At 38.7% G+C, this 24,881-nt stretch overlaps 1 protein-coding gene across 6 annotated transcripts in view; it reads left to right on the top strand.

Moving 5' to 3' along the window:
- Positions 1–24,881, top strand: part of ncam1a (neural cell adhesion molecule 1a) — a 227,534-nt gene that overhangs the window by 139,542 nt on the left and 63,111 nt on the right. For all 6 annotated transcript variants that reach the window (XM_079846616.1, XM_079846615.1, XM_079846613.1 and 3 more), the window contains exons 2-8: positions 10,937–11,011; positions 12,088–12,297; positions 13,194–13,337; positions 14,312–14,449; positions 15,366–15,483; positions 16,337–16,497; positions 22,620–22,762. In XM_079846616.1, coding sequence (XP_079702742.1) covers positions 10,937–11,011; positions 12,088–12,297; positions 13,194–13,337; positions 14,312–14,449; positions 15,366–15,483; positions 16,337–16,497; positions 22,620–22,762 — 989 coding nt within the window. The remainder of the gene's footprint in view (positions 1–10,936; positions 11,012–12,087; positions 12,298–13,193; positions 13,338–14,311; positions 14,450–15,365; positions 15,484–16,336; positions 16,498–22,619; positions 22,763–24,881) is intronic.

Raw genomic sequence — 24,881 nt, 5'->3', positions numbered from 1 at the left:
ATTTTATACAGTACATTATAATATTGTGATAGTAAAATTGATCAAACTTAGCATTTAAAAGGATTTCTTTTTTTGTTGTTGTGTTGTTTTAAATAAATAGATAAATATATTTATAAACAGCTGTAGCTGTTTCCATGTTCCATGTTCCATGTTCCATGTTCCATTGTTTGCCCTGGGTTACCTGTTTACTTTAGGCACTAAACAGCTACAAGCAACTTTAAATTTAAATTTAAAAGTTTAAATACACAGGCAAACAAGCTAAACAAGATAACAAGGGGGCGGGGCTAATTAGAAACACCTGGAGAGACTAATAAACAAGAAAAACTACAAAGGACTACAAAACATGGCACAGAACAGGAAATAACAAAAGTCCACACAAGACAAGGAGAACACAAGACAGGAAACATGACAGCTTAGAATAATAGATTATTCTATCGCTTGTTTCTGCTTCTTCTTCGCTAGTGTTTTGGACCAGAGGTTCTCCACTCTTTTAGATAATGCGTAATAGCGACCCCTACCGTATAACAGTGAAAATATGGATTGTCGAAAATTTCCATCAGTGGCTGGGAAAGAGTTAAAAGAAAAATGGAGAGAGTGAGAGAGATTTCCTCAGCCCTGTAATTGATGTGTGATCGCCAGTCAGAGAGCGAGTTCCATCTCCCTGATATTTAGTCACCCATTTCTGCATTAAATACAAGGTCTGCTTTAGTACACTGCAGGCAGTTCTCAGTCTCTGTGTGGTGGGAGGTGCCCCTAAAGTTTCAAGCTGACACTGCATACCGTGGGGCATCTGCACCATTAAAGGTAATAACATATGTAAATGAAATGAACTTGTTTTTGGCAAGGGATATTCAAGTCATTTGAATTTGTGTTAGTCACACGTCGTGGCAGCCTCTGAGCGAGTGGTCTAATTTATCATCCCGGAGACGTGCCATGCTTTTAAAGAACACATTTCACTTCACAGTTATTATAATGGTGGCATAGGCTACTTGTTGTAGTAGTATATGTTTGCCGATGCTAACTTATAATTGTTAACTGACAACTGATGCTACTGTAACAAATAAGGCCCTGATGAGGGAGATACATTCCCATTGACACCTGGTGTTTTAATCCATCTCTTTTGTCCGCTTTCGAACACTTCTGTTCTGATTTCTTCAAGAGTGCATAAATGTAGTCGGCGCCGATGGCCTCGTGGTCATCGCGCCGACATGTAGCGTCATTGCGCTCGGGTGGCCCGAGTTCGAGTCCTGGCTCGTGGACCTTTCCCGATCCCGTCCCCCGTCTCTCTCCCACCTCGTTTCCTGTCAACTCTCTACTGTCCTGTCACAATAAAAGGCAAAAATCACCGTAAATGTAGCCTATGGCCTTTTCCAGATCTTTTGTTCTAATGGACAAGCTTTTTAGGAATGCTAGTTTAAATTAGTTTAAATTACATATGAACGCGTAAGGAGATGGCGTAAAAAAATACAGAGAGCAGCAGCTGTTTTTTCTCTTCGGTGAGTGTGTGTTACAAATCAGGAATGGTGAGAGAACATTGTGCTTGGTATGTTTTTCATCTTCAAACCAAACTTAGGGGGCGTTTACACGAACGGAAAACGGAAAACTTTTCATGCGTTTTGGACGTTCATATATACAGTAATGTTATTGTCTCCGTGTCAATGACAAAAACGTAAATTTGTGAAAACTGTGACGCCATGCACATGCATATTTTGTGTTCAGTCTATAGGTGCGTAGTGTTTATTTACAAAGTGACATCGCCAACTACTGGCATGGCATGCATAATACAACATTTTTAAATGTTGTCGTGTGTACGCGAAAAACACAAAGGAATATTTTTTCTGCTTTTTGTACATCGTTGTCATACCCTTAAGCCCTTAGTTCTACCAGAAAGACTCGGGAGAGTTATTTCAATAAACCATACATTTATTGACAGCTCAGCAAGCTGATAAACTACAAAGTCATTTGGCGTAGGCCCCGTCCGTAGTGCATAATCCGAGAGTATCGGATCTGCGATTCCTGCCTAAAGATGAAGGCAGGGGCGCAGCCGACCCCCCCTGGGAGGTATGGACGGGACCATCCTGGTGGTGGTGGGGAGGATGGGGGTAATCGTCACTTCAGTATCTGCGAACTCAAACATGTGTAAGTACCGTGCTTTTATACAGTGAGCATAAGAATATGATTGGATAGAAGTGAAGGCAATAAGTGACGTAGTAATTGAGTCTTCCCAGCAGAACTTATGCTAAAGCTTTCATTTCCTCAGCTGACAAAGTTTAAATTCTGTCTGGTTAGCGCGCTTCCCATAAAGTTTATGCATTAGGTCAATAGGCAGAGAGAATGCGCTCTTTTGTGGCTTTTCGAACGTATTCAACGCATTCGTTTAAACCAAGAAATCAATCCATTCAAATGCGTTTTCGACTGCCTCTGGAAGTGGAAACTGGACAAGCTCAAAACGTTTTAGGCTCTGTTTACACCTGTATTTTGCATCATCCACTTGTGATTGGATTGACGAAAACACTTCTTAATAGTAGGTGTAAACTGTCAAGATGATAATCCACAACATGACCATTGCTGATGGCAGCTGATGTTTTTACCAGGAGGTTACTGACAGTTAAAATTAACTTCAGCTAGTTAGCTGGTTTTAGCTGGTTAAACTATTCGGCCAGCTGGTCTCCCAGTCTGATCAGCTGATAAGTGCCTAAAACTCCTTTACAACCATTAAAACAGACCAGCCTAAACAACTTTGAGAAACCAGCTAAGCACTTTAAGTAGTTTTAAGAGGTTTAGGGGTTAGCTTTCCGACAGGAATATACAACAATTTTTTCTTTAAAGCAATAGTTCTCAATCAGGGGACCTCAGAAAACTTCCAAGGGGGCCTCAAGAGGACTTAAAATAATTTGAAGTAATAACAATGGGACACCATGAATTCAAAACGATTGAGAACCACTGCTCTAAAGCCAATTGTCATCGTTCCCACAATCACAAGCATGTAATTCCTTGTAAGTGTCCTGCCTGTTTATCTGTGTAAAGCTTAAAGGTATCAAAGTCAATCTTCAAGAGAGCAGCAGGTCAATAGCAGGGGGCCTTATTTTGCTTTGTGGTTCTTGAAACGGACACTTTGCTCTTGTTCTGCAGTCATGCACTTTGGTTGCTGCTTTGCCGCATGCCATCACCTCTGGAAGAGCATTTACACATACTTCTGAGGCGAAGGTCGACAATACTACTTATTTTCTAGATCACAGCTGTTTTATTTATGCTGCCCTCTGGTGTAATAGCTTTTTGATCCTGGGATAAACACAGAATATCTCCTCGAGAGAAGACATTTGATATGTAGCCCTCTTAGACATAAATGAAGCATTTTTTGGTGTGGATTATATATGTCACTTCCTTTGTCAACATGTATAGGCTCATACTTATGTTGGCTTTACGCTGTCTGCTTGTGTTTGTGTGTGCATGCCTATAATCCTATTAGCTTTATGGATTTTGGCATTACATATAAGCTTTCTCATCAACACTTGTTGAACTTCTCAAAGTAAAGCATAACATCACAAATAATTAGTTTCATGTGAGAGGCTTTGTTTATTCAATTGTTTGTCTCACACGTCTCTTTAATCAGCGTGTAATGGACATCTGTTGGTTCTCCATAGTGTGGACCTGGAGTGTAATTTCTGTCAACAGTCTCCTTTACGTTCAGGGCTTCTGTTTTGATTCAGGGCTTAATTATTCAGAGATAGTTTGGATGGTGCAAATGTAAGTTGTGGGCGTTTGTAATTGTTTTGAATGTTGTTGTTGTTCATTGTTTTTGCTCTTAGTAAGTTAGCGCAAGGAAGCCAATGTTTTGCGAAACTCTGAGGGACGAAACTGTCCTAAATATGAGAAAAGTGGGAGGTTACTGCTAGTCACTTAAATCCAGCATTTTTTCGGATCACGGAGTGTTAAAATAGAACCTCAGAGCTATTCTCCCATCTGTTCTTACAATATGGTACCGTGTAACCTTGAGAAAATCGCAAAACAGTTGGCTATGCCTTTTTCCCTAAGCTATTACTTTTTGTAATTGCCTTCAAGTCAGACTGCTTTAAAATATAAATAAAGTACAAGCTTTTAAGTTAATAGGAGGTTTCACAATCTTTTTTTTTTTTCCAGTGTGAAACAGTATAACGACTACAGAGTCATTACCACAGCTTGTTAGTCTTGTTAGTCTTTTTTTCTTGTCTAAAGACAAAGTTAATGCTGCATCCTCTGCACATCATGCTTGCATAGACTGAAACAAATACTGGAACTGAAATAGCCGGCGCAATCGGACCGGATGATTAGAGTGGTAATGAGGCCATCCAATAACTTGCTCTCACCCTGAACGCCCTCTGTGTTGGCATCAACTGGAAGAGTTCCACCTAGAGGGTATCCCAGGCCCTCCAGTTTCCATAGTAACTTGTGAAAGGGCCCCACATTGTGGTGCATGAAGTTTTCGGAGTTCAAAGTTGACATGCCACCCTAGAGATACTGGTTTCCTTCAATGACTGGTTGGGTAAGAAGTGAAAACAGCTGTTCTCCATGGAGTTTCTCTGTTTCATTTACTGCCAACCTCATATTAACCACTCAAGCTTCACTGTATTAGAAGGAATACATGCTCATAAATGTAGTTCATCACAGAATTCCTCATACATGGATGAGCACAGGAAGGAACAGATTGTGAAAGATATGCATATAATGTAATATTATATAATTGATTACCGTTCACAATGTTTGGAGTCAGAACGATTTTTTTTAAAGAAATTAATTATTTTATCCAGCAAAGACACATTCATTTGATCAAAAGTGGCAGTAAAGACATTTATGTTACAAAAAAAAAATAGTGTCAAAAAATAATAAATGTTGTTCTTTTCTTCAAAGAATAATTTCTATTCATCAAAGAATCCTGAAAAACATACATCACGTTTTCCACAAAAATATTAATCAGCACAACTGTTTTCAACATTGATAATACGAAATGTTTCTTAAGCACAAAGTCAGTATATAGAAAGATTTCTGAAAGATCATGTGACACCAAAGACTGGAGTAATGATTCTGAAAAGTTATCCTTTCATTACAGGAATAAATTACATTTTAAAATATATTAAAATAGGAAACAGTTATATTATATAATTTAATGATTAATATGATTCTATAATTTATTGCAAAAAATAAAAACTCATATACATATCTGTCATTTGAACAATTTATAATTCAGTAAGTGCTCTGGCTGAGTTTTCAGTGAAATATTTGACAGACCAGATCTGAGTCAAAGCAGTCATGCTTGAGTTGTTCGTCATTTTGAATGATTCATTAAAAGAGTCATTAGTTTATGACTGGACTGGACTAGAGTCACATTCTGTTCCAGGTGGTATCTTATGTGACGAAATGGTTCATTTTGATTATGTAGCTGTCATATTGAGCTGTGTGTTTAACTAAACGTAATCTATGGGATGTGTAGAGGCTAAAACAGACACTTAACAGGTTTATGAAGATTGCCAAATCATTAATCACTGACAACCTGAGAACAAACCTGAATGGAGAAGTAGATTCATATTCAGAATCTCAGATGCACCTCACATAGAGGCATGTCATATAAAATCATGTCTTGAAATGTGTTTTAGGTTGAACTCAGCAACTCCATGCTTTGTACCAGGTGTATGTGTGTGAATGTGTTTGAGTTAGCCTTAATTCTGCTGAGAAGGAATGATATCGTACATATCAGAGTTTGCCCATGCTCTTTCATCTTCCCTTCATAGCTCGCTTGACGTGGAATTTCAAAGCACCTTATACAGAATGGTAAAAATAAACTTACTGTCAGGAAAGTTTGTCTGTGGGAGAATCTCTTTAATCTGGCCCACATAAATTTAAGCTCTCCCCGAGTTGACACCCAACGTCAGGCACACGTCAACGTGCGGGCAGCTCATCTCCTCCAAGTCTTCGTGAAGCCTCTGTGATTAATAGTCGTGTGTTTTGCCAACATCAGTGTCTCTGCCTCCGTTACACAAGAATTAATACACCATGTTTGCTGGCATGTTTCGCCAGAGTACGGAGATGAATTGCTGCAGCTGTGTATTTGCATGAATATAGTGATTTAATGTAGAGGATGTAGCTTTGTGTCAGACACAAACACATGGATTGGTAACACATCAATGAACTTGGGAAAATGCAGAGCTGTTTTCATTAGCCGTCAAAGACTAATACATACATTTCATAGAAAACTTGACATCTAATAAATGCGGGATTTTACTAGCAGAAACATGTGATCGTAAGTCAAGGGAAAATAGGAGTGGATGTAGATGTACAAAGTGATATATATTCCTCATTTGAAAGATAGCATTGTAAGAGAGCTATAACCCACATTCAAGATGTTACGTTTGATATGTTCAGGCTTTTTGGGGGTACACTTTGAAAAATAGAGCTCTTTCTTGCTTCTTATTGCTTTATAATGTTGCTCTTTATTTGACTCAGAAAGGTCTATAGAACATGTAGAAAGCTATCTGTTAGCATTCCCATTCATCTCAATGGCAGTAGCTTGACAGGACCATGCTAACCAGTCAAACCTTTACAGAGCTAAATACTGACAGTTTAGCAATATTAACTCACTCATGTGGTGGCTAGTTCGTTTTCATTTGTATTGTTAATATGCTATATTCTATGAGATGAGATGATATGCTGATTTGCTAAGTGAGTTATCCATGAAGATTAAGAGTGAAAGTGCACGGAGCATGCTAGAGGATCGTGCTGGCAACACAGCGAGTTACCACCTATAAGGCTGAGCTGTTTCAGATTTATTTTGTAATTAGGCTTATCGATTTGCCGTCCTATTGTGTTTTATGTGTTCATTTGCCTTCCTTTTGCTCCCAACAAGGACACAGCGCTGCATTTTTGCTGTATTGACACTCGCTACACAAGGAGTCCAAACATTTGGTTTCATTCAATATACAGCCTCAAGACTGCATTACCAAGTCAAAGAAGTTCAAATAACAATATCATCACTGTACCGGATTTCTCATGGTCTGCGTTTATTTATTTTGTTGAGTTGTTCAAGGCGCTCTAGTGTTTTTGAGTGGAAATTGGACTATTTCTTAAGCGGAAATGCTTTCAGTGAACAAATAACTTAAGTCATAGGCAAGTTTAATATGTTGGCCTTTTCCCTCCGGCTCATAATTTATTTATTTTTTATTTATTTTTTTCTGCTTTTGTACTTTTTACACAATACATGGATAAGGTATTGGATTACAGTGTTTTACTCAGATTAAGTATATACAGAGACTTTTCAATCTCAAGGACCAACTAATATAGCTGGGGTACTGCATGCAAGCACTTAATACTTGATTTGGTTTTGAAGATATTTTTCCTTTTACAATATGTGCTGAAAGTGTAAGCGTGCTGTCTGGAAATTCATTTTGAGCAAACAAGACAGAACCACTGTTTCCTCCCACAGTATTTTAATGTCAGTGAATATCTCTAGGTGCATTTCATATACAGACACAAACAAATAGGGATGGTCTTTGCTTGACTGCAGATACTAGAGCAAATATTCACACAACCACACATGACACTTTCTATCTTGGAGCATGATGATGAAATACTGGTCTGTAGGTCTGTGTTCACGGTTGTCGAGGTTGGCAGATGTTTGCATTGTCCTTGTTCTACTACTGAAATACCCTCATTTCATTTAAATAGAAATGTAATACACATACTGTATACCCTTAAAATGTTTAGAGCCAGTTTTTAAATGTTTTTGAAAGATGCTCACCAAGGCTGCCTTTTTTTTTTAATCAAAATACAGTGAAATTGTAATATTGCAAAATATACTTACTTTGATTAATATGCTACATTTGTACTTTATTCCTGTGAACAAAAGCAAAGCTGAATTTTCAGTCTTCGGTGTCAGATTATCCTTCAGAAATCATTCTGATATGCTGAGTTTGTGCTCAAGAAACATGTTGAAAACATTTGCAGTTGTGCTGCCTTATGCTTTTATAAACATACATTCTCTTGCTTCATTGCATTTAGGATTTTTGAAGCATTTCTATTGATTAAAAAAACTTACTTGTGAAGAGTTTCAATGTCAATAAAGGTTGTGTATATACAATGTTCTTGCTATAAATACATTTACTTAAATAATTTAATTTATCTTATTATTCATAAGAATTTATTATTTATATTTATTAGTAGTCATATTCATATTAAATTATGAATAATAAGTAAAATAATGTAATTATAGAACATTGCTGTTGATAATGTAGGCTGCAGATAAAAAAAAAAATCACCCACTCTAAATGTATCTTAGTTAATAAAGTCGTATTGCTCAATGTAAATTCAAAAGTCTTCCTGGACTTTTAGCAGGGTAGAAGAATCAGATGTAGAGCACTTTGGGTAGAATCTGATTTATTAAATGCAACATTTTTCTAATTACCCATGATTGCAGTGTGTATAAGCGAGCTCTGTGTTGCAGAATGCCGCTGTTCAGATCGATCTCGTGGTTTAGTTCTTGGTCAATTCCTTGGTCAAACATCAGGAAACAAAACATTCTTCTAATTTCTTGATAGATTATAGTGTTTATGATTGACAAGCTCAATGGCGCCACATGCCTGCAGTGATTCTTCTGACAAGAAACAATCAGATGTTGTTTGTCGGCAGGTACATTTTCACTTGAGATGAGAGAGCGGTTTGCCTTCATCTATTTTTCTTGAGACGTGATGGCATCTATCGCTCGTGGAGCTAACGGCTGCTTGCTTTCTAGGCTCATCTCATTCACCGCTCTAGAAACAGGAAGATGAAATGTATCAGCCTCATATCGGGAAACTAATATGCCATAATTTACCGCATTACGGACCCCAACTGCACACGAAAAAGAAATGTCCAGGGAGCTCCATCAAGTGCTTTCCATTAAACTGGAAAATTGAAGCTTAAGGTACCATTATGAAATATCAGTGTAGTTCAGAACCCCCAGGTAATTGTGGGTGGAAAACGAATTTGCGAGAGACCTATTATATAATTCATCGTGTTTCTGATAGTGCATAGCCCTAGCCCTATTTAGTCCAAGCATTAGTCTGCCTAACACTGAGGTTTTTCAAGAAGCGCTTGTGACAGTTCTTGGGGTTACCATGGCTACGGTTTATTGCACATTGCTCTTGTATTCCAACACCCCATGCACCCATTTCTGTACCGTGGTAAATACTCCTCTCCGCCTGCCACATTAACAGAGCTGGAAAAGAGCCAGCGCTATTGACGTGTTGTTATCTTCAGGTCCAAAAATGCACGGCCCTGTGCTCCTCGTACACCCACTGACAACATCCTTCCCAGGAGTGCGTTTTAATTGGTTGGCAGGCCCAGTCACTGGGGATGTACACAGCATATGCTGCTGCTTTTTCAAGACAGAAATTGTGATTTTATGTAAACTACCTTAGTAATTAGATAACAAAGAAAAGCTTTCTGCTGAAATACTTCGGTTAGGATGTGTAGGAGGAACATGTACTATGGGTATAATTTAAGAATGGGTCATGATGAATGATCACCAATTACACTAGGTTTCATAGACCGAATATCAGGGGATTTTAATTGATAGTTAATATACACTACCATTCAATAGTTTGGGGCCAGTAAGATTTCATGGTCACACTTTAGTTTAGGGTCCAATTCTCACTATTAACTAACTATTCTATGACCTTTGCCTCAATAAACTCCTAATTACTGCTTATTAATAGTTAGTAAGGTAGTTGTTACATTTAGATATTGGGTAGGATTAGGTATGTACAATAAGGCCATGCAGAATAAGGCATTTATGTGTGCTTTATAAGTTATAAGCTAATATCCTAGTAATATGCATGCTAATAAGCAACTAGTAAATGGTGAGAATTGGACCCTAAACTAAAGTGTTACCAATTTTATCATTATAGTTTTTATTATTATTTGAAAGAAATGAATACGTATATTCAGTAAGGACACATTACATCGATCAAAAGTGACCATAGAGGCATTAAAGGGATAGTTCACCCAAAAATGAAAATGCTGTCCTCATTTACTCACCCTCATGTTGTTCCAAACCTGTATGACTTTCTTTCTTCTGCTGAACACAAAAGAAGATATTTTGAAGAAAGTCGGTAACCAAACGACTGATGGACCCCATTGACTTCCATAGTAGGAAAAAAAAATACTATGGAAGTCAATGGGGACCAGCAACTGTTTAATTACCAACCTTCTTTAAAATATCTTCTTTTGTGTTCAGCAGAAGAAAGGAAATCATACAGGTTTTGAACAACATGAGGGTGAGTAAATGATGACAGCATTTTCATTTTTGGGTGAACTATCCCTTTAATAATGTTGCAAAAGATTTCTATTTCAAATAAATGCTGTTGGACTTTCTATTCATCAAGGAATCCTAAAACAACATGTCATTTTCCACAAAAATATTGAGAAGCACAATTTTTTTCAAAATTGGTAATAATGTAAAAAATTGTTAATATGTTTCTTGAGCACCAAATCAGCATATAAGAATGATTTCTTATGGGTCATGTGACACTGAAGACTGAAGTAAAGGCTGCTAAAATGTATATTTTTTTATTTATTTTTTTACAACATTACTGTTTTGCTGTATTTTTGATCAAATAAATGCAGCTTTGGTGTGCATAAGAGACTTCTTTCAAAAACATAAAAATCATACCGACCCCAAACTTTTGAATTGTTGTGTACATTTTTCAAGTTCTGCTTTCAAACTTCTGCTCAAAAATGCATTATACATTTATTGATGTTGTACATCTGATGAAATGATAACAAAGCATTTTTGATTCATAATTCAGGCAACAGACTGACTAGTTGATTTTAAAAATCCATAGTTTCGCACATCCCTTGTGTGATAGGTGTATAGTATGTGGGTTATTTCTGAAATATATATTCTCTCTCTCTCTCTCTGCCTCCCCAGCTGCTTTGCAAGTGGATATCACTCCGGCCCAGGGAGAGATCAGCGTGGGAGAGTCCAAATTCTTTTTGTGTGAAGGTAGGAGGATGACCCTCCTCTGATGAAACATATCGGGGGTCACGTCACATTTAACTTCATGAAGTGCTTTTGATTTCAAACCTGCCTTCACTGCTTTGTTCAATGCATTTAAACAAGCTCTTTCGTTCTGATTGGTGCCTGGGCAAGGTTGACTAAAGCTTTGATGTGCTTATTTACAGCAGATACGTTCATTGACCTGTCTGACTTTTGCAGTGAATCAATTTGTGAATTTTAGTCCTTGATTTGCGGTACAGAGTGAAATGTAATGTTAAGGATTGATGGTAGATGAAAAGCTAAAACAACTTCTATTATAAATGAGGAACACCTGAAATATTCAGAGGGTGAAAAAAAAAGTAAATGTGACTTATTTACAGCTATATTATTTTTGGTTGTATTATTTATGTGTTTTCTTAAGATTTGTTAAATATTTCACTGCACATTAACCATCTAGAGTGTGTCCTTCAGTAGCACTGGATGATATATCAAACATTGTGAATATATTATAACTATTTTTGTTGCAGATATAAAATTAAGCAACATCATTAATGTTGACATTTTTATTGTGCTATTTATTTCTAAAGAGCATGATTCATGATTGGGGAGTTTGATTCAAACTGTCTGTCAATGAATAGATTCAAAATTAGTGATTCAACGCTAACTGTGTGATTTATTCATATATTCAAATGTTAAATTCATTGTAAAATCATGTTAAATAGATGAAATTTTAAAATATTCAATGTAACAGATATATGAACATGTTGTAGAGTAAGTAGGTACATTTGTTTTAAGAAAGTGGTTTGTTATATTTGTGCATGTTAAAACATATAATACATGCAAAATATGGAAATGTAATATAATAGTGTGATTTTAGCTATATTTTCCGACTCTGTTCTTGAGTCAAATGATCTGTTTTGTGGAGGATGGATTTTGCATACACTAATGCCACACAGATTAAGATTAATTGAGTAGACAGGCCGTTTAAATGCATTTAAGGCAAAAGTGCAGTTTGCCTCGCAGCTGATGAGCTGACGGTCGGTCACAGTGTCTTCTCTCTATCTGTCTGTCTCTGGTTTCAGTTGTTGGAGATGCTAAGGAAATAGACTGGTTTGCACCCAATGGGGAGAAGCTTGTGCCAGGGAGACTAGATATCAGCGTCAGCAAAAGTGACGAGTCCTCGTCGACACTCACAATCTACAATGCTAACATCGACCATGCAGGCATGTACAAGTGTGTGGCCAAAAGCGGGGACAAGGAGTCTCAGGGCACTGTCATCGTAAAAATTTTCCGTAAGTAAAATGTTTGTTTTCATTTCAAGAGGTCACATGGAATCGTGAGAGATAAGGAATCAAATAGTACCGGACTCATCAGCACCCCCCAAAGACAATAAATCTTCTGACATTTACAACAATATTTAATAATGAAACAACAGTACACCAATAATGAAAGCATAAAGTTGCTACACGTCAATTTCACATCAACCACGCATGTGGTATAAAGACGATCAAAACCGAGGATTGTTATTTGCTTTTGCTTGGAAGAGCCTTGACCGATGCTGAAATATGTTTTATATGTCTTCATTATTTCAAGCCCAGAATGTTTGAAGCTTCATTAAAATGAGTTAATCCTTCTGTAGCTACTGTGTTTTCGTCTATATTCTGTTTTTGGCAAATTATCTAATTTAATTACTATAATAAAATGTATATAAATATAATTGTTTAATTATTAAAAAATACATTTAATTATTAAAAATGTATGTAACAAAATATATAAACATGTATTTATAAATATATCTTGTTAAATGAAATATTCTATAAATGTTATTTATTGTAAATATTGTTTTTATTTAATTATTGAAGTTTTAAAAAACTTTCTTTCTTTGCAATGCTAAAAATGTTTGTCATTTTGTCTAGTTTTCCATTAAAATTTGTAAACATACTCAAAATAATATATTTCAGAGAATTTATCTTTATTGATTACAGTAAGTTGTTTTTTTAAAACCAGAAATAAACCTTAAAACTAGGCATGCACATGTTCTTCCTGAAAACAATCTTTATATCTTATGCATCTTTTCTTTTCAAGCTTTTACTAGAAAACAAGACAAAAATGGTGATTAAGAAAAGGCTTTTTGTAATAAGTGGCTTCAAGGATGATCTATGAAGTGCATTTCAAATGTCTTTTTCAGAGAAACTCACTTTCCAAAACGCACCATCGCCTCAAGAGTTCAACGAGGGGGATGATGCTGACATCATCTGTGACGTCATCAGCTCTCCACCCCCATCTATCATCTGGAAGTATAAAAAGACAAGAATCCAGCCTGAGACTGATGGTAAGATGTACAGTACCACAAGCAGATCTCTTTCAATCTCTCTCTTTCGTTCCCCTTATGTCACCCTAATATTTCTCTATCTTCATGTATCTGACGTTTTTAAGGATCTCCCATCCTAACTTTCATATTTCCTGTCAAAAAACACGTGAGCTCTCTTAGCACTTTGACAATACAGCGATAATGAATTTTTACTGAGAGAACTGAGAGTTTGATGCTGTTTTCATCTGCACTGTATTGTTTGTCGAGTCAAGCCTCATTTGGATGAAACTATTTTAACCTCTGAGGGCTCCTCCCTCAGAGACCACTGGAAGAAACGGTGACCGCAGTTCTCTGCTGTGAGACGTGAACTCACAGGCCTCTTTTCACTTTTCACTGCAAAACCACTAATTGTAGCGGAGCTTGAAAACCAGACTGCTCTATGTAAATAACACATTTTCCACATTTCTCTCGTTAACCTCTTCTGTGCTCTTCTTTTGTTTGACTGATGTTCCTTGTAGTTCGGATGAAGTATAACACAAAACACTCTATCTACAGTATGTAACACACTACTCTTACTATTACTGCAGTATAATATTTAAAACCAAAAAAGTGGGCATTGTGCACAGTATACTGTGTAGTGTGCACTAAATAGTAAGCAAGTATTCAATTTACAACATATCTATGCTAGAAAGCTGTGCTTTATCTTGCTGAATTTGTGTTTTTCATCATTTTTAATATATCAGTACTTTTTAGTCTCCACGGAGTTGAAATATTATATGCACCTTTACTTTGGGTCTTGAATACAGATAGCACTGCAGAAAAGCCCATAAAGATGATTTTATGTGGGAGAAGATGTGCAGCGAGTCATTTTGCTGCCCAGCATGTAATGAGAGGCTCGTTAACATGGTCTCCTTATCTTACTCAAGAGTAATTACAGTCTCATTTTGCTTCCTCTCTCACTTTTTCCTCTCTCTGTTTCCATCTCACACCTACAGTCCGTTTCAAGGTCTTAAACAACAACCACCTCCAGATCCGCGGCATCAAAAAGACAGATGAGGGTGACTACACCTGCGAGGGCCGCATCATGGCCCGAGGAGAAATCGACCTTAGGGTCATTAAGGTCATTGTCAATGGTGAGGACTCAATCTCAGAGCCACCTGCTCTTTTACCTCACATGGACACGGGAGCAGAGAGTCTATACACATTTACACCAATTGGACGGTTCTGCTTTGGCAGTTGCATTTGAAAGCAGTACATATTAAATAAATTAATTAAGTGAAAAATGTATGCCTAAAAAAAAGAAGAAAACAATACAAAATTTAAAAAAATAAACTTAATTCAATATTTTTCCATTGATTATAATCTTATTTTGCTTAAGTACATTTATTTTATATGATTTTTAGATATGTTTTTCTAGAAAACAATGCATAAATGCTGATTTAAAAAAAAAAAATGCAGCGTAATGGAACATGTTCTCCCAAAAAGAAAAATCTGTAATTGTATCTCCTTCAAGTTGTGCTGAGCCCATATGCTGTGGTTTTGTCTCGGGAACATACATGAAGAATGTTTCAGAAATCTTTAAAAGGATCTCCATAATAGCAGTACTAGGAAAAAAAAGCTCCAAAATTGACAAAAAGCTACTATTAAAGTAGTCTAAATGCACTGTATTCCAAGAGTTCTGAAGCCAACCAATCGCTTTACGTGACATACTGAAATTTTACTTTGTTATTTAGTGATGACTTGCTTCAGAAAACGTTATCATTTGTTATATATTTATAGTTTATGTACAGTTCATAAAAGCAGAGTACTCTTTTATCCAAAGCAGCCAAAGAAACAGAGCAATTCGTCAAGGAGTCAACAATATTCATACTATACAATGCCAGGTTTATTTGGATTATTGGATTTATTTTGGATAGAGCTCCACATTAAAGGGAAATGAGCTCCACCAGAAAAAAAGAAGCATGTTTTTGTCAATTTTAGGTAATAGGCTATATCTTTAAAGTCAGTATTTACCAGAATGTTCTTTTCACCTTTCTCGTTTTCTCCCAGTTCTGCCAAGTATCAGGACCCGCTACACTGAGCTTAATGCCACTGCAGACATCAACCAGGCCGTGACGTTGGCCTGTTACGCAGATGGCTACCCAGAACCCACTGTCACGTGGGCACGGTACGTGTCATTTCTCACCCACTCCATTTTAGCAGCCCCTTTATCTGTCTGTGCCAAAACAGCACCGAAAAAGTTCAGCCAAATCTCTGTATTGAAAGCTAAGCTTTTCCCTGAATCCAGGGTGGGAGAGGGATCAGAGTTATTGGAGCTTGTAAACTAAAAGTGCTGTGAATGGCAGAGGCACCATTTCATCCTTTCAGCTGCCGTTAGCCGTGGCAGCTAAGGCAGCTGGAAGCTTTCAGTATGTCTTAACTCAAAACTCCAGTGACTTCTTTAACCAAGTCGTGACTGGTGCGGGAATGAGAGGACAAGATTGCATCAGGTCTGAGCTTCGCCTCGGAAGAAGGAGGGATAAGAGCGCTCACCACAACCTCATATATTTCAACTCCTTCACTGACAGTGCTGTCATTCGGGGGCCATTTGAAAATGTCGCTCAATTGCTGCTGTTACAAGCAAAAAGAACAGGTATTTGGATCCAAACTTTGCATGACTGATTTAGTGTCACAGGGAAACATCGCATACAGCATTCTTCCAAATAAAAAAGCCCATCAGACATTATTTACAGCTTTTATATTGGCTCAGAGACAGGGACGTGTCAAGAAGCAGAAGATGACAAAGCAGATCTGCTTATATTTTCCTAGCTTCTTCCTGGACTATCAGCATCATGAGAAGCTGTGCACTGCAGGATGAAGAATCAATTTCATGGGCAGGCACACTTTCTCTCTGTATTTTCTGGTGTATGTGGAGATGCGGCATCATGTATTCATGACTTTGAGCAAGTAACAGCTCGAAGGCCAAACAGTAAACCTATCCTCTCTTTCTTTCTGTCTCTCACTCTCTCTCTGTCCTGCAGAGGTAATATCGTGCTGGAATCCAATGAGAAGTACAGTCTGAATGAAGATGGGTCAGAGTTGACCATCAAAGACGTCAATAAGCTTGATGAAGGAGATTACCAGTGCATCGCTAGAAACAAGGCTGGAGAGAAGGGTGATGAAGTCACACTCAGTGTGTTTGGTAAGTGAAAGAATTCTGCTATTACCGTTGGAGCTGAACTGAAAACAAGTGTTTACATACAAGTTACCAGGAAAATGTTCTCTTCATTAGGACTGTACAATAAATCAATTTAAAATCAAAATCGTGTTATGGCCTTGTGCGTTTATTGAGCTGTGAAATGTTGCAATATTATTAAATGAATATCTGAACACTGTATGCACTGCGTGTTTAAAATGTGTGTCATCTATAATGTTGTCTACTACACTATGCATGCATAGGGCTCATGGTGTAGAGTTTTTAGCATCACAGAGCAACTATACAAGTTACTATGCTAATCAAATGTAATGAAATGACACAGGCATTTTGTAGCATTTCATCAGAGAATAAGCTGCATATTAAAAACTATAGTAAACTTCACACTGAAAGGTCTTCCTTCAGTTCCATATCGGTCGCTCACGTTCAACGTTACGTCGACGTGACGACGTAATTGGGATCACTTCAGGGAGCCCTATCATCTTCTACAGAACGAGCCAATGAACGTTGGCGTGCGTGAATCGCGCCACGCGCCCTGTCCCACAACGCGGGTATAAACAGGAAGCGGGCGTACGCACTCATTGTCTTTCACTTCGGAGCCGAGCTTCCTGTTCATCTCTGAATCTGCAGACTGCTGTTGTTCGTTGAAAACTCTACAGACAGTGTTGGTGTGACCGCGCGAGCAGCGAGTGGCCGCGAACATTTCTTTGTTCAAACAACTGCAGTTTTTTCAGTAAGAGAGCTTGTGTCGGTTCAGTGGGCATTTATTATTATTCAGTGGGCTTCATTCCTTCGGGCAGGTGTTAAAACAAATGTCCAGGCATTCTGTGGTCACCACGGATGCCTCTGCCACCGGCTGGGGGGCCACGTACTATGGGCATGCAGCTTTAGTTCTGTGGACGGAACTGCATTGGCACATCAACTGCCTCGAGTTGTTATCAGTACATCTTGCGCTGGGCCGCTTCAAAACACTGCTACTAGGCAAGCATGTACTGGTCAGTACGGAGAGCACTGCGACCGTAGCGTACATCAACCGTCAGGGTGGTGTTCGCTCCCGCCGCATGTCACAACACGCCCGCCATCTCTTCCTTTGGAGTCAGAAGCATCTGAGGTCGCTTCATGCCATTTATATTCCGGGCCTGCTCAACCGTGCAGCCGACGAGCACTTGCGGCAGCAGGTGCTACCGGGAGAATGGCGACTCCATCCCCAGGCGGCCCAGCTGATATGGAGGTTCTTCGGGACCGCACAGGTAAATCTGTCTGCCGCCCCGGAAACTCCATGTCTGGTCCCTGGACGGAGGTTCTAGGTGACCTACCCCACGCGGTAGTCAACACCATCACTTCCACTAGAACCCCCTCTACGAGGCGCCTCTATGCGTTGAAGTGGAACCTGTTAGTTGAGTGGTGTTCTTCTCACCAGGAGAACCCCCAAACTTGCTCGATCAAAGCTGTGCTTTCCTTTCTGCAAGATGGGTTGGAGCGAAGGCTATCTCCCTCTACCCTTAAAGTGTGTGTTGCCGCTATTGCCGCACATCACTATGCAGTTGAGGGTAAGTCGCTGGGAAAACACGACCTGATCGTCAGGTTCCTGAGGAGGGCGAGGAGACTAAATCCGCCTCGCCCACTCTCTATACCCTCTTGGGATTTGTCTCTGGTCCTTTCGGCTCTTAAGAGACCACCCTTTGAGCATTTGCTATTAGCCAAGTTAAAAAATTCTGTCCTGTAAGACAGTACTCCTGGTTGCATTGGCCTCCATCAAGAGGGTAGGGGACCTGCATGCATTTTCTTTCAACGAATCGTGCCTGGAATTCGTCCTGGCTAACTCACACATGATCCTGAGACCCCAGCCCTTATACGTGCCCAAGGTTCCTACCACTCCCTTCCGGGACCAGGTGGTGAACCTGCAAGCGCTGCCTTCGAAGGAGACAGACCCAGCCCTGGCTTTTCTCTGTCCCGTTCGCACTCTGCGCCTATACGTGGACAGAACACAAAGCCTCAGGACCTCAGACCAGCTCTTCGTCTGTTACGGAGGCCAGCAGAAGGGAAAGGCTGTCTCCAAGCAGAGGATGGCCCACTGGATAGTGGATGCCATCGCCTTGGCTTACAAAGCCCAAGGCGTGTCTTGCCCGCCCGGGTTGAGAGCCCACTCCACTAGGAGTGTCGCTTCTTCCTGGGCGCTGGCACGCGGCGCTTCACTGATAGAAATCTGTAAAGCTGCTGGCTGGGTGACACCTAACATGTTCGCTAGGTTTTATAACCTACGTGTTGAGCCGGTTTCTTCCTGTGTGCTCGCTTCAACCAGCCAGGAACACCGAAGTTCCCACTCTAGTGTCGGTTTGCTTCGCCACTCCCCTCCACATGGAGCGGATACGTGCGCTTTTTGCTCTAGTCGAGTTCCCCACTTAAGCAAACCCTGTAGAGTTCCTCCGTACCCCTTCAACAGTCAGATGTTGCAGAGTGTCCGACGCCATGCCTAGTGCTCGTATGCTTGTGTAACTTGTGCTAGGCTGGGTTCCATATGTTGTGATCTCTGCGATGATCCCATATGTGTATTCTTCCACGACCAGCTCCCTGCGATGAGCCCGTGTCTTTCCCTTGGCAGAGTCCGCTCTGCTGTCACTGCCCGATGTTGCCTTCCCCTTCTCAGGCTGGAGCCACCCCAGTGACATTCCATATGTTGCACTGCCCCTAACCAGCCAGTCCATATGTGTATTCTCCACATGTTACGTGGGCAGGATGTGGCTTCCGCAGCGTCCCTCTCCCCTGGAAAGACACGCTTTCCCAGTGTTATCCAAGAGTTCTACTGTGTGGGGTATAACGGAACAGCAGTTTGAACTCCGTCTACACAGGCCTTATGCCCCAGTCAGTTGGGGGTCTGAGAGTCTTGCGTAGGGCGCTGGATGTGGCAGCAACCGTGGCGTTTTCCATAGGGATTCCAATTACTTTGTCACGTCAATGCAATGTCGAACGTGAGCGACTGATGAGGAACGTCTCGGTTACTAATGTAATCCTCGTTCCCTAAAGGAGGGAACAGGAGACGTTACGTCCCATCGCCACTGTTGCTGACCATCGCTGTAATGGCCGTGACGATCTCGGCTCCTCAGTGTAAAACTATAAGTGCGTGCGCCCGATTCACGCACGCCCAACGTTCATTGGCTCGTTCTGTAGACACTCAAAGATGATAGGGCTCCCTGAAGTGATCCCAATTACGTTGTCACGTCGACGTAATGTCTCCCATTCCCTCTATCAGGGAACGAGGGTTACATTAGTAACCAAGACATTTTCTTCCAAAAATAAATGCTATACATTGTGAAAATTAAATATATTTTCTGTGTATAATGTATAAAAATTTAGTTGTTGCTGTTACTATTATTATTATTATTATTAGTAGTAGTAGTAGTAGTAGTCATAGTATTCTATAAGGATTAATAATAATAATAATAATAATAATTAGAATTAGAATTGTCTGTACAGTATAGAAATAGTAAACTATAATACAGCATTATATATATACAGTATAAATATATATATATATATATATATATATATATATATATATATATATATAGTGTACATATAAATGTAAATCTTTATGTATATATAGTTCTGTATAATAGTTTACTATTTTATCATTATTATTATTATTATTATTATTATTAATAATCATTTATATAATTATTATCTATACTTATTATAATTATTTATATAAGTGGTTTTCAACTTGTGGGCCATGAAGATATTGCAGGGGGGCACCATTTACTATTAATAAAAATGCAAAAAATACAACTATTAATATATGCAAAAAAATCTAATTAAATATAAAATGAAATAATAAAATAGCAAAAAATAATTATTAAACTGTTAATCTCGCTGATTGGTTGTGTTAAGAATAAACCACCAATTTATCTTCCATACTTTTGCTGCATACAGTTACTGTAGGCTAAAACAGACTTAAACATGGACAAAATGGTTATCAGCAGGGTCGCTAAAAAGGACAAATGCAGATGTTTCTTCATCTACAAATAAGGATAAATTTTCAGCAATGCCTGACATCAAAATAAGCTAAATGAAGAAAATACAGTAGTGACCTAGTGGTAGTCTTCACATGTGTGGGAGTGGAGAACAGGCAGCTACTGCTCTGTGTTGCTGAAATGAAGCTTTACATTAATTAGCTTATTTTAGCTTTACTTTACATTTTTTAGCTTTACACGTTATTTTACCGGAATGAAATTCACGTCAAGCCTGATCTCCGTTTGCAACTTTCTTCTCTTCAGCCACAGTGCTTAGTAAATGCTAGACAACCACAAATATGATTATACGGTCTAATTGTTATGTGTTAGAGTCTCTTGAGGCTCAGTCAGGTCCAGTTCCATGTGGGTGCTAGAGGGTGCCAAGCACCCTCAAATGAAAGCAAGAGCACCCTCAGGTAAAGCTGTAATAATAGGATACTGGCAAAACAGATTTGGCAAAAGTTCCAGTGCATATTTATGTTTGTGCTCTAGAGAGCGTCAAATGTTTCCATTTAAAATGTGCTTTTGCAGTGTTGAGCAATGTAGCCAATCACAGACATATCTGTTGATTTATTGAATGCAATGGCCAATCAGAGGTGTTTAAGTTAGTTAGAATCCGGTGAAAATGCAACCGCAATGGACAAAGATCTGCAGATATATGTGTATTAAGGCTAGAGCAAAAAAAGTCCTCATAAAACTAATGTTAACAAATACATCCTTTGATTTGAATAATGTATTACTAAATGTTGAAATTAATATTAACTAAGATTAGTAAATGCTGTAGAAGTATTCATTCTTAGTTCACGTTAACTATGGTAGTTAACGAATGTTTACTAATGAACCTTATTGTAAAGTGTTACCAAGGAAACTTATGTATTTGGTTGTGTGGAAAAGATTGAGAACCACTGATTTATATGCCGTAAATAATTATTATGAATAATTATTAAATATATAAATAGTATTTTTAAATGGAATACTATATATTTTCCAAAAGCTCTAAATGAAAGTGGACAATAAGCCAATCGCAACCAAAGAGGACAATCTTTTATGTTCAGGGACAATGTGACTATACAGAGAACTGAATTATTTTTCACTCAGTTCACTTTCTGATCAACTGAACTGATTTGAGTTTGGTTCTCTTAGGGAGAACAAGTGTGAATGCTCTTAAATAGTAACAATCGCAGTTGGAAAGAGGACTCATTTTGAGGCGAAAAGCCTAGCTTCCTAGTTTATAGTTTAAGCACACTGTTGAACCTGAGAGCTGATTTCAAGCCTTTGTATTTTATCATTGATATCATATTTGCATGAATACAAGTTCTGAAATGTTTATTTGTTGCAATTCAAAATGCAATCACAATATTTGTATTGCCCATCATGTAGACGTTTTCTCCAGCCACCATGGGCACTGCTTCAGAGCGCTTAGATTAGAGCCAAAGCAAATAAAGTAAATCAAAGTGCTACTCCACTGCATTCATTAAACAAAATATCCTCTTTTGAATTATAAAATAAAGCAATGTGTTGATTAAATACTGAAAATACCCAGCCAGTGCTCATCTCATCAACTTAAAAGGTTAGTTCACCCAAAAATTTAAATTCTGTAATTACTCACACTCATGTTGTTCCAACCCCGTAAGACTTGCGTTCATCTTTGTTATTTTTTTTTGGGGGGGGGGGGGGGGGGGGGGGGGGGGGGGGGGGTTTGCGCACAAAAAGTATTCTCGTCGCTTGATAACCTTAAGGTTGAGCCACTGTAGTCACTTGGACTATTTTAACAATGTCTTTGCTAACTTTCTGGGCTGGCAGATTTCAATTACCTTGCAACCTATAAAGGAGTGAACCAGCTCTCAGATTTCATCAAAAATATCTTAATTTGTGTTCCGAAGATGAACGAAAGTCTTACGGGGTTGGAACAACATGAGGGTGAGTAATTACTGACAGAATTTTCATTTTTGGGTGAACTAACCCTTTAAGAGCACAGTTGTGGTATTACAACCATTGTAAAGGCTCAGTAATTGCACAAGAGAAAAATCATTGTTTGTTCTCCTTTAGGAGAGTCTCTGTAGTCTGTTTTGAGTTGTTGTTGTTGTGTGTGTTCAACAGTGCAACCCAAGATCACGTTCCTAGAAAACCAGACGGCCTCTGAATTGGAGGAGCAGATCACACTAACTTGCGAGGCCACAGGTGACCCCACTCCCAACATCATCTGGAGCTTCGGTCGTCGGGTCTTCACCGAGAATGAGCAGGTGCTGAGGTTGAGGGATCAGGGGTCAGTGGGCAAAAGGCTTGGTATTAAAGGTCTACGGCTCGAATATACCAGTTGGAACGATATAACGGTAGAAATTTGAATACATTTGACTATTATTTCTATCATGGTTTAGAGTGGTACAGGAATAACGTCAGAACCCGGAAGTCTAATTCACCACTGGCTCCTTTGAGATTTTCTTATGGGGTTTTATAATGGGGATTTTCAAGTTATGAGTAAAATAAAGCCTGTGGTAAACAAAACTGGATGATACTTTGACGTTTTTAATCACTCCGCCCAAGTAGCAGTGCTTCGCCTTCTGAGAATATAGTTCCCAGTATGTATAGGGTTTGAAGATGGCTGTGTCTCATGTGACCTTGTTATTTGGACACGCTGTGACTATACAAATCACAACATGTAAATAGGAAAATGTTGGCGTTATTTTGTCACTTATTGGGAGCAGTATGCTAGCTGGAGCCGTTTACTCCAGTCTTTGTGCTAAGCTAGGCTAGTGGTGGGTGAGTCAGATAGAGTTACACACGCTCGGAGATGAAAAGGGTATATATGGACTTATCTAACTCTGGGGGATACGGTGATTAAGCTAAAGTCCCCAAAAAATCGGCGTGTTCCTTTAACATTAAAAACATAGACAGTAGCAGGATAATTAGGATGCTGTTGCTTTAAGACCGAATGCACACACGGATTATGTGTGTGTTTGCATTCACTTAAGACATAAAAACGACTATGTTTGCTGCCTGGACGGCATTTTATGACAGAATTCTGAGTGAATTTGTCCATTTAAGTGCAGGAAGGCACGAGAGAGCTCATATTTGCACGCTGTCTCACATGGCTTTCAGGGCGTGCGGTTCGGATCGGATGTTTGCACACAGCGCGTGAGTAACGAATTCCCTTTCTCGTGTTCCAGCCCTTATTTACATTGGAAAGGCTGAAACTTTCGTGATGGTGCATCTCTGACCCGTCAGCTGTACAGAGCGTTGTTCACGTTTGTTCATGTTCATGTTGTTACAACATTGCGTTGTTAGAATTCAAAAAATGCTACTGCCCAACTGGTGAGTGACACACTGACACCGTTAATATTCTCAGCAGTGCTGATTTTTACTTGCATTTGGCGCTTGGTGAGTGTTTACTTTAGGCCCTGGTATAATCTAGTTACATTTTCGTACATTTCGTAGAAACGTACATTTTCAAAAATTAACATTACTGCTTCAGAATTCACGTTCTTTCTATGGGTGTGTGTAATTTACGTTGTAGAACAAAACGTCTAAGTATATTATGTTTACCACAGGCTTTAATTTTACACTTAAAAAAAAACATTATAAAACCTCTCAGGAAAATCTTGAAGGAACCACCAGTAAATTGGACGTCTGGGTTATGACGTCATACATGCGTCACTCTATTCAGTGGGTGTTTCAGTCTTTTTACAATCAGAAAGTGCTTGTTTAAAAAAAAAGAGTGGTGTCTCAAAAGAGACTCCTTTTGTTGTTACTGTTGCTTACAGTGAGACTTTCTTTCCTGCACCTGTTCTGCTAGTTTCAAACAAGGATAGAGAACCGGTTGATATACCTCAGGAATTATTAAGTAACACCTGCAGCAACCGTGCATTTATATCTATTAATTAAATGTGGTTGCCAAAAAGGTTTCTAGAAAGCCATGGAAGCTGTACTGAAATGCCTAATGGAAGGCTTGTTTTAGAATAAAAGCAAACGTTTATCATGTTCAGTTAAACAGATGTTCAGTTAAACAGTTTTTTTTTTTTTTTTTTTTTTGAGAAGACATTTAGGAAGTTACAAAAGATGCCTTAGTGAGCATAAGATACTTCTTACAAAAATATATATATACACAAAATTCTTACCTCACACTTTTGATCAGTAGTATTAGTTGTTTATTGATTATATTATTCATGACTGTTCAGAATTTTTCCATAAAAATCTGTATATTGTGTGCATGTTCATACAAAAAGGCCAGTTAGTTAGTATTCTCTGAAGAGACGTGTTGTCATTTCATCAAAGGACAAATTGTGTGTAGCATATTGCGATTGACCAAAATGTTAAAAATTTCTGATTTAATCACCCTGATTAAAAAAAAAATGCAGTGTTTGC

The sequence above is a fragment of the Squalius cephalus genome, assembly GCF_949319135.1.
Source record: "Squalius cephalus genome assembly, chromosome: 17".
NCBI classification, from domain to species: Eukaryota; Metazoa; Chordata; class Actinopteri; order Cypriniformes; family Leuciscidae; genus Squalius; species Squalius cephalus.
Note: the sequence above shows the minus strand (reverse complement) of the source record. Positions and strands in the feature narration are given on the sequence as shown.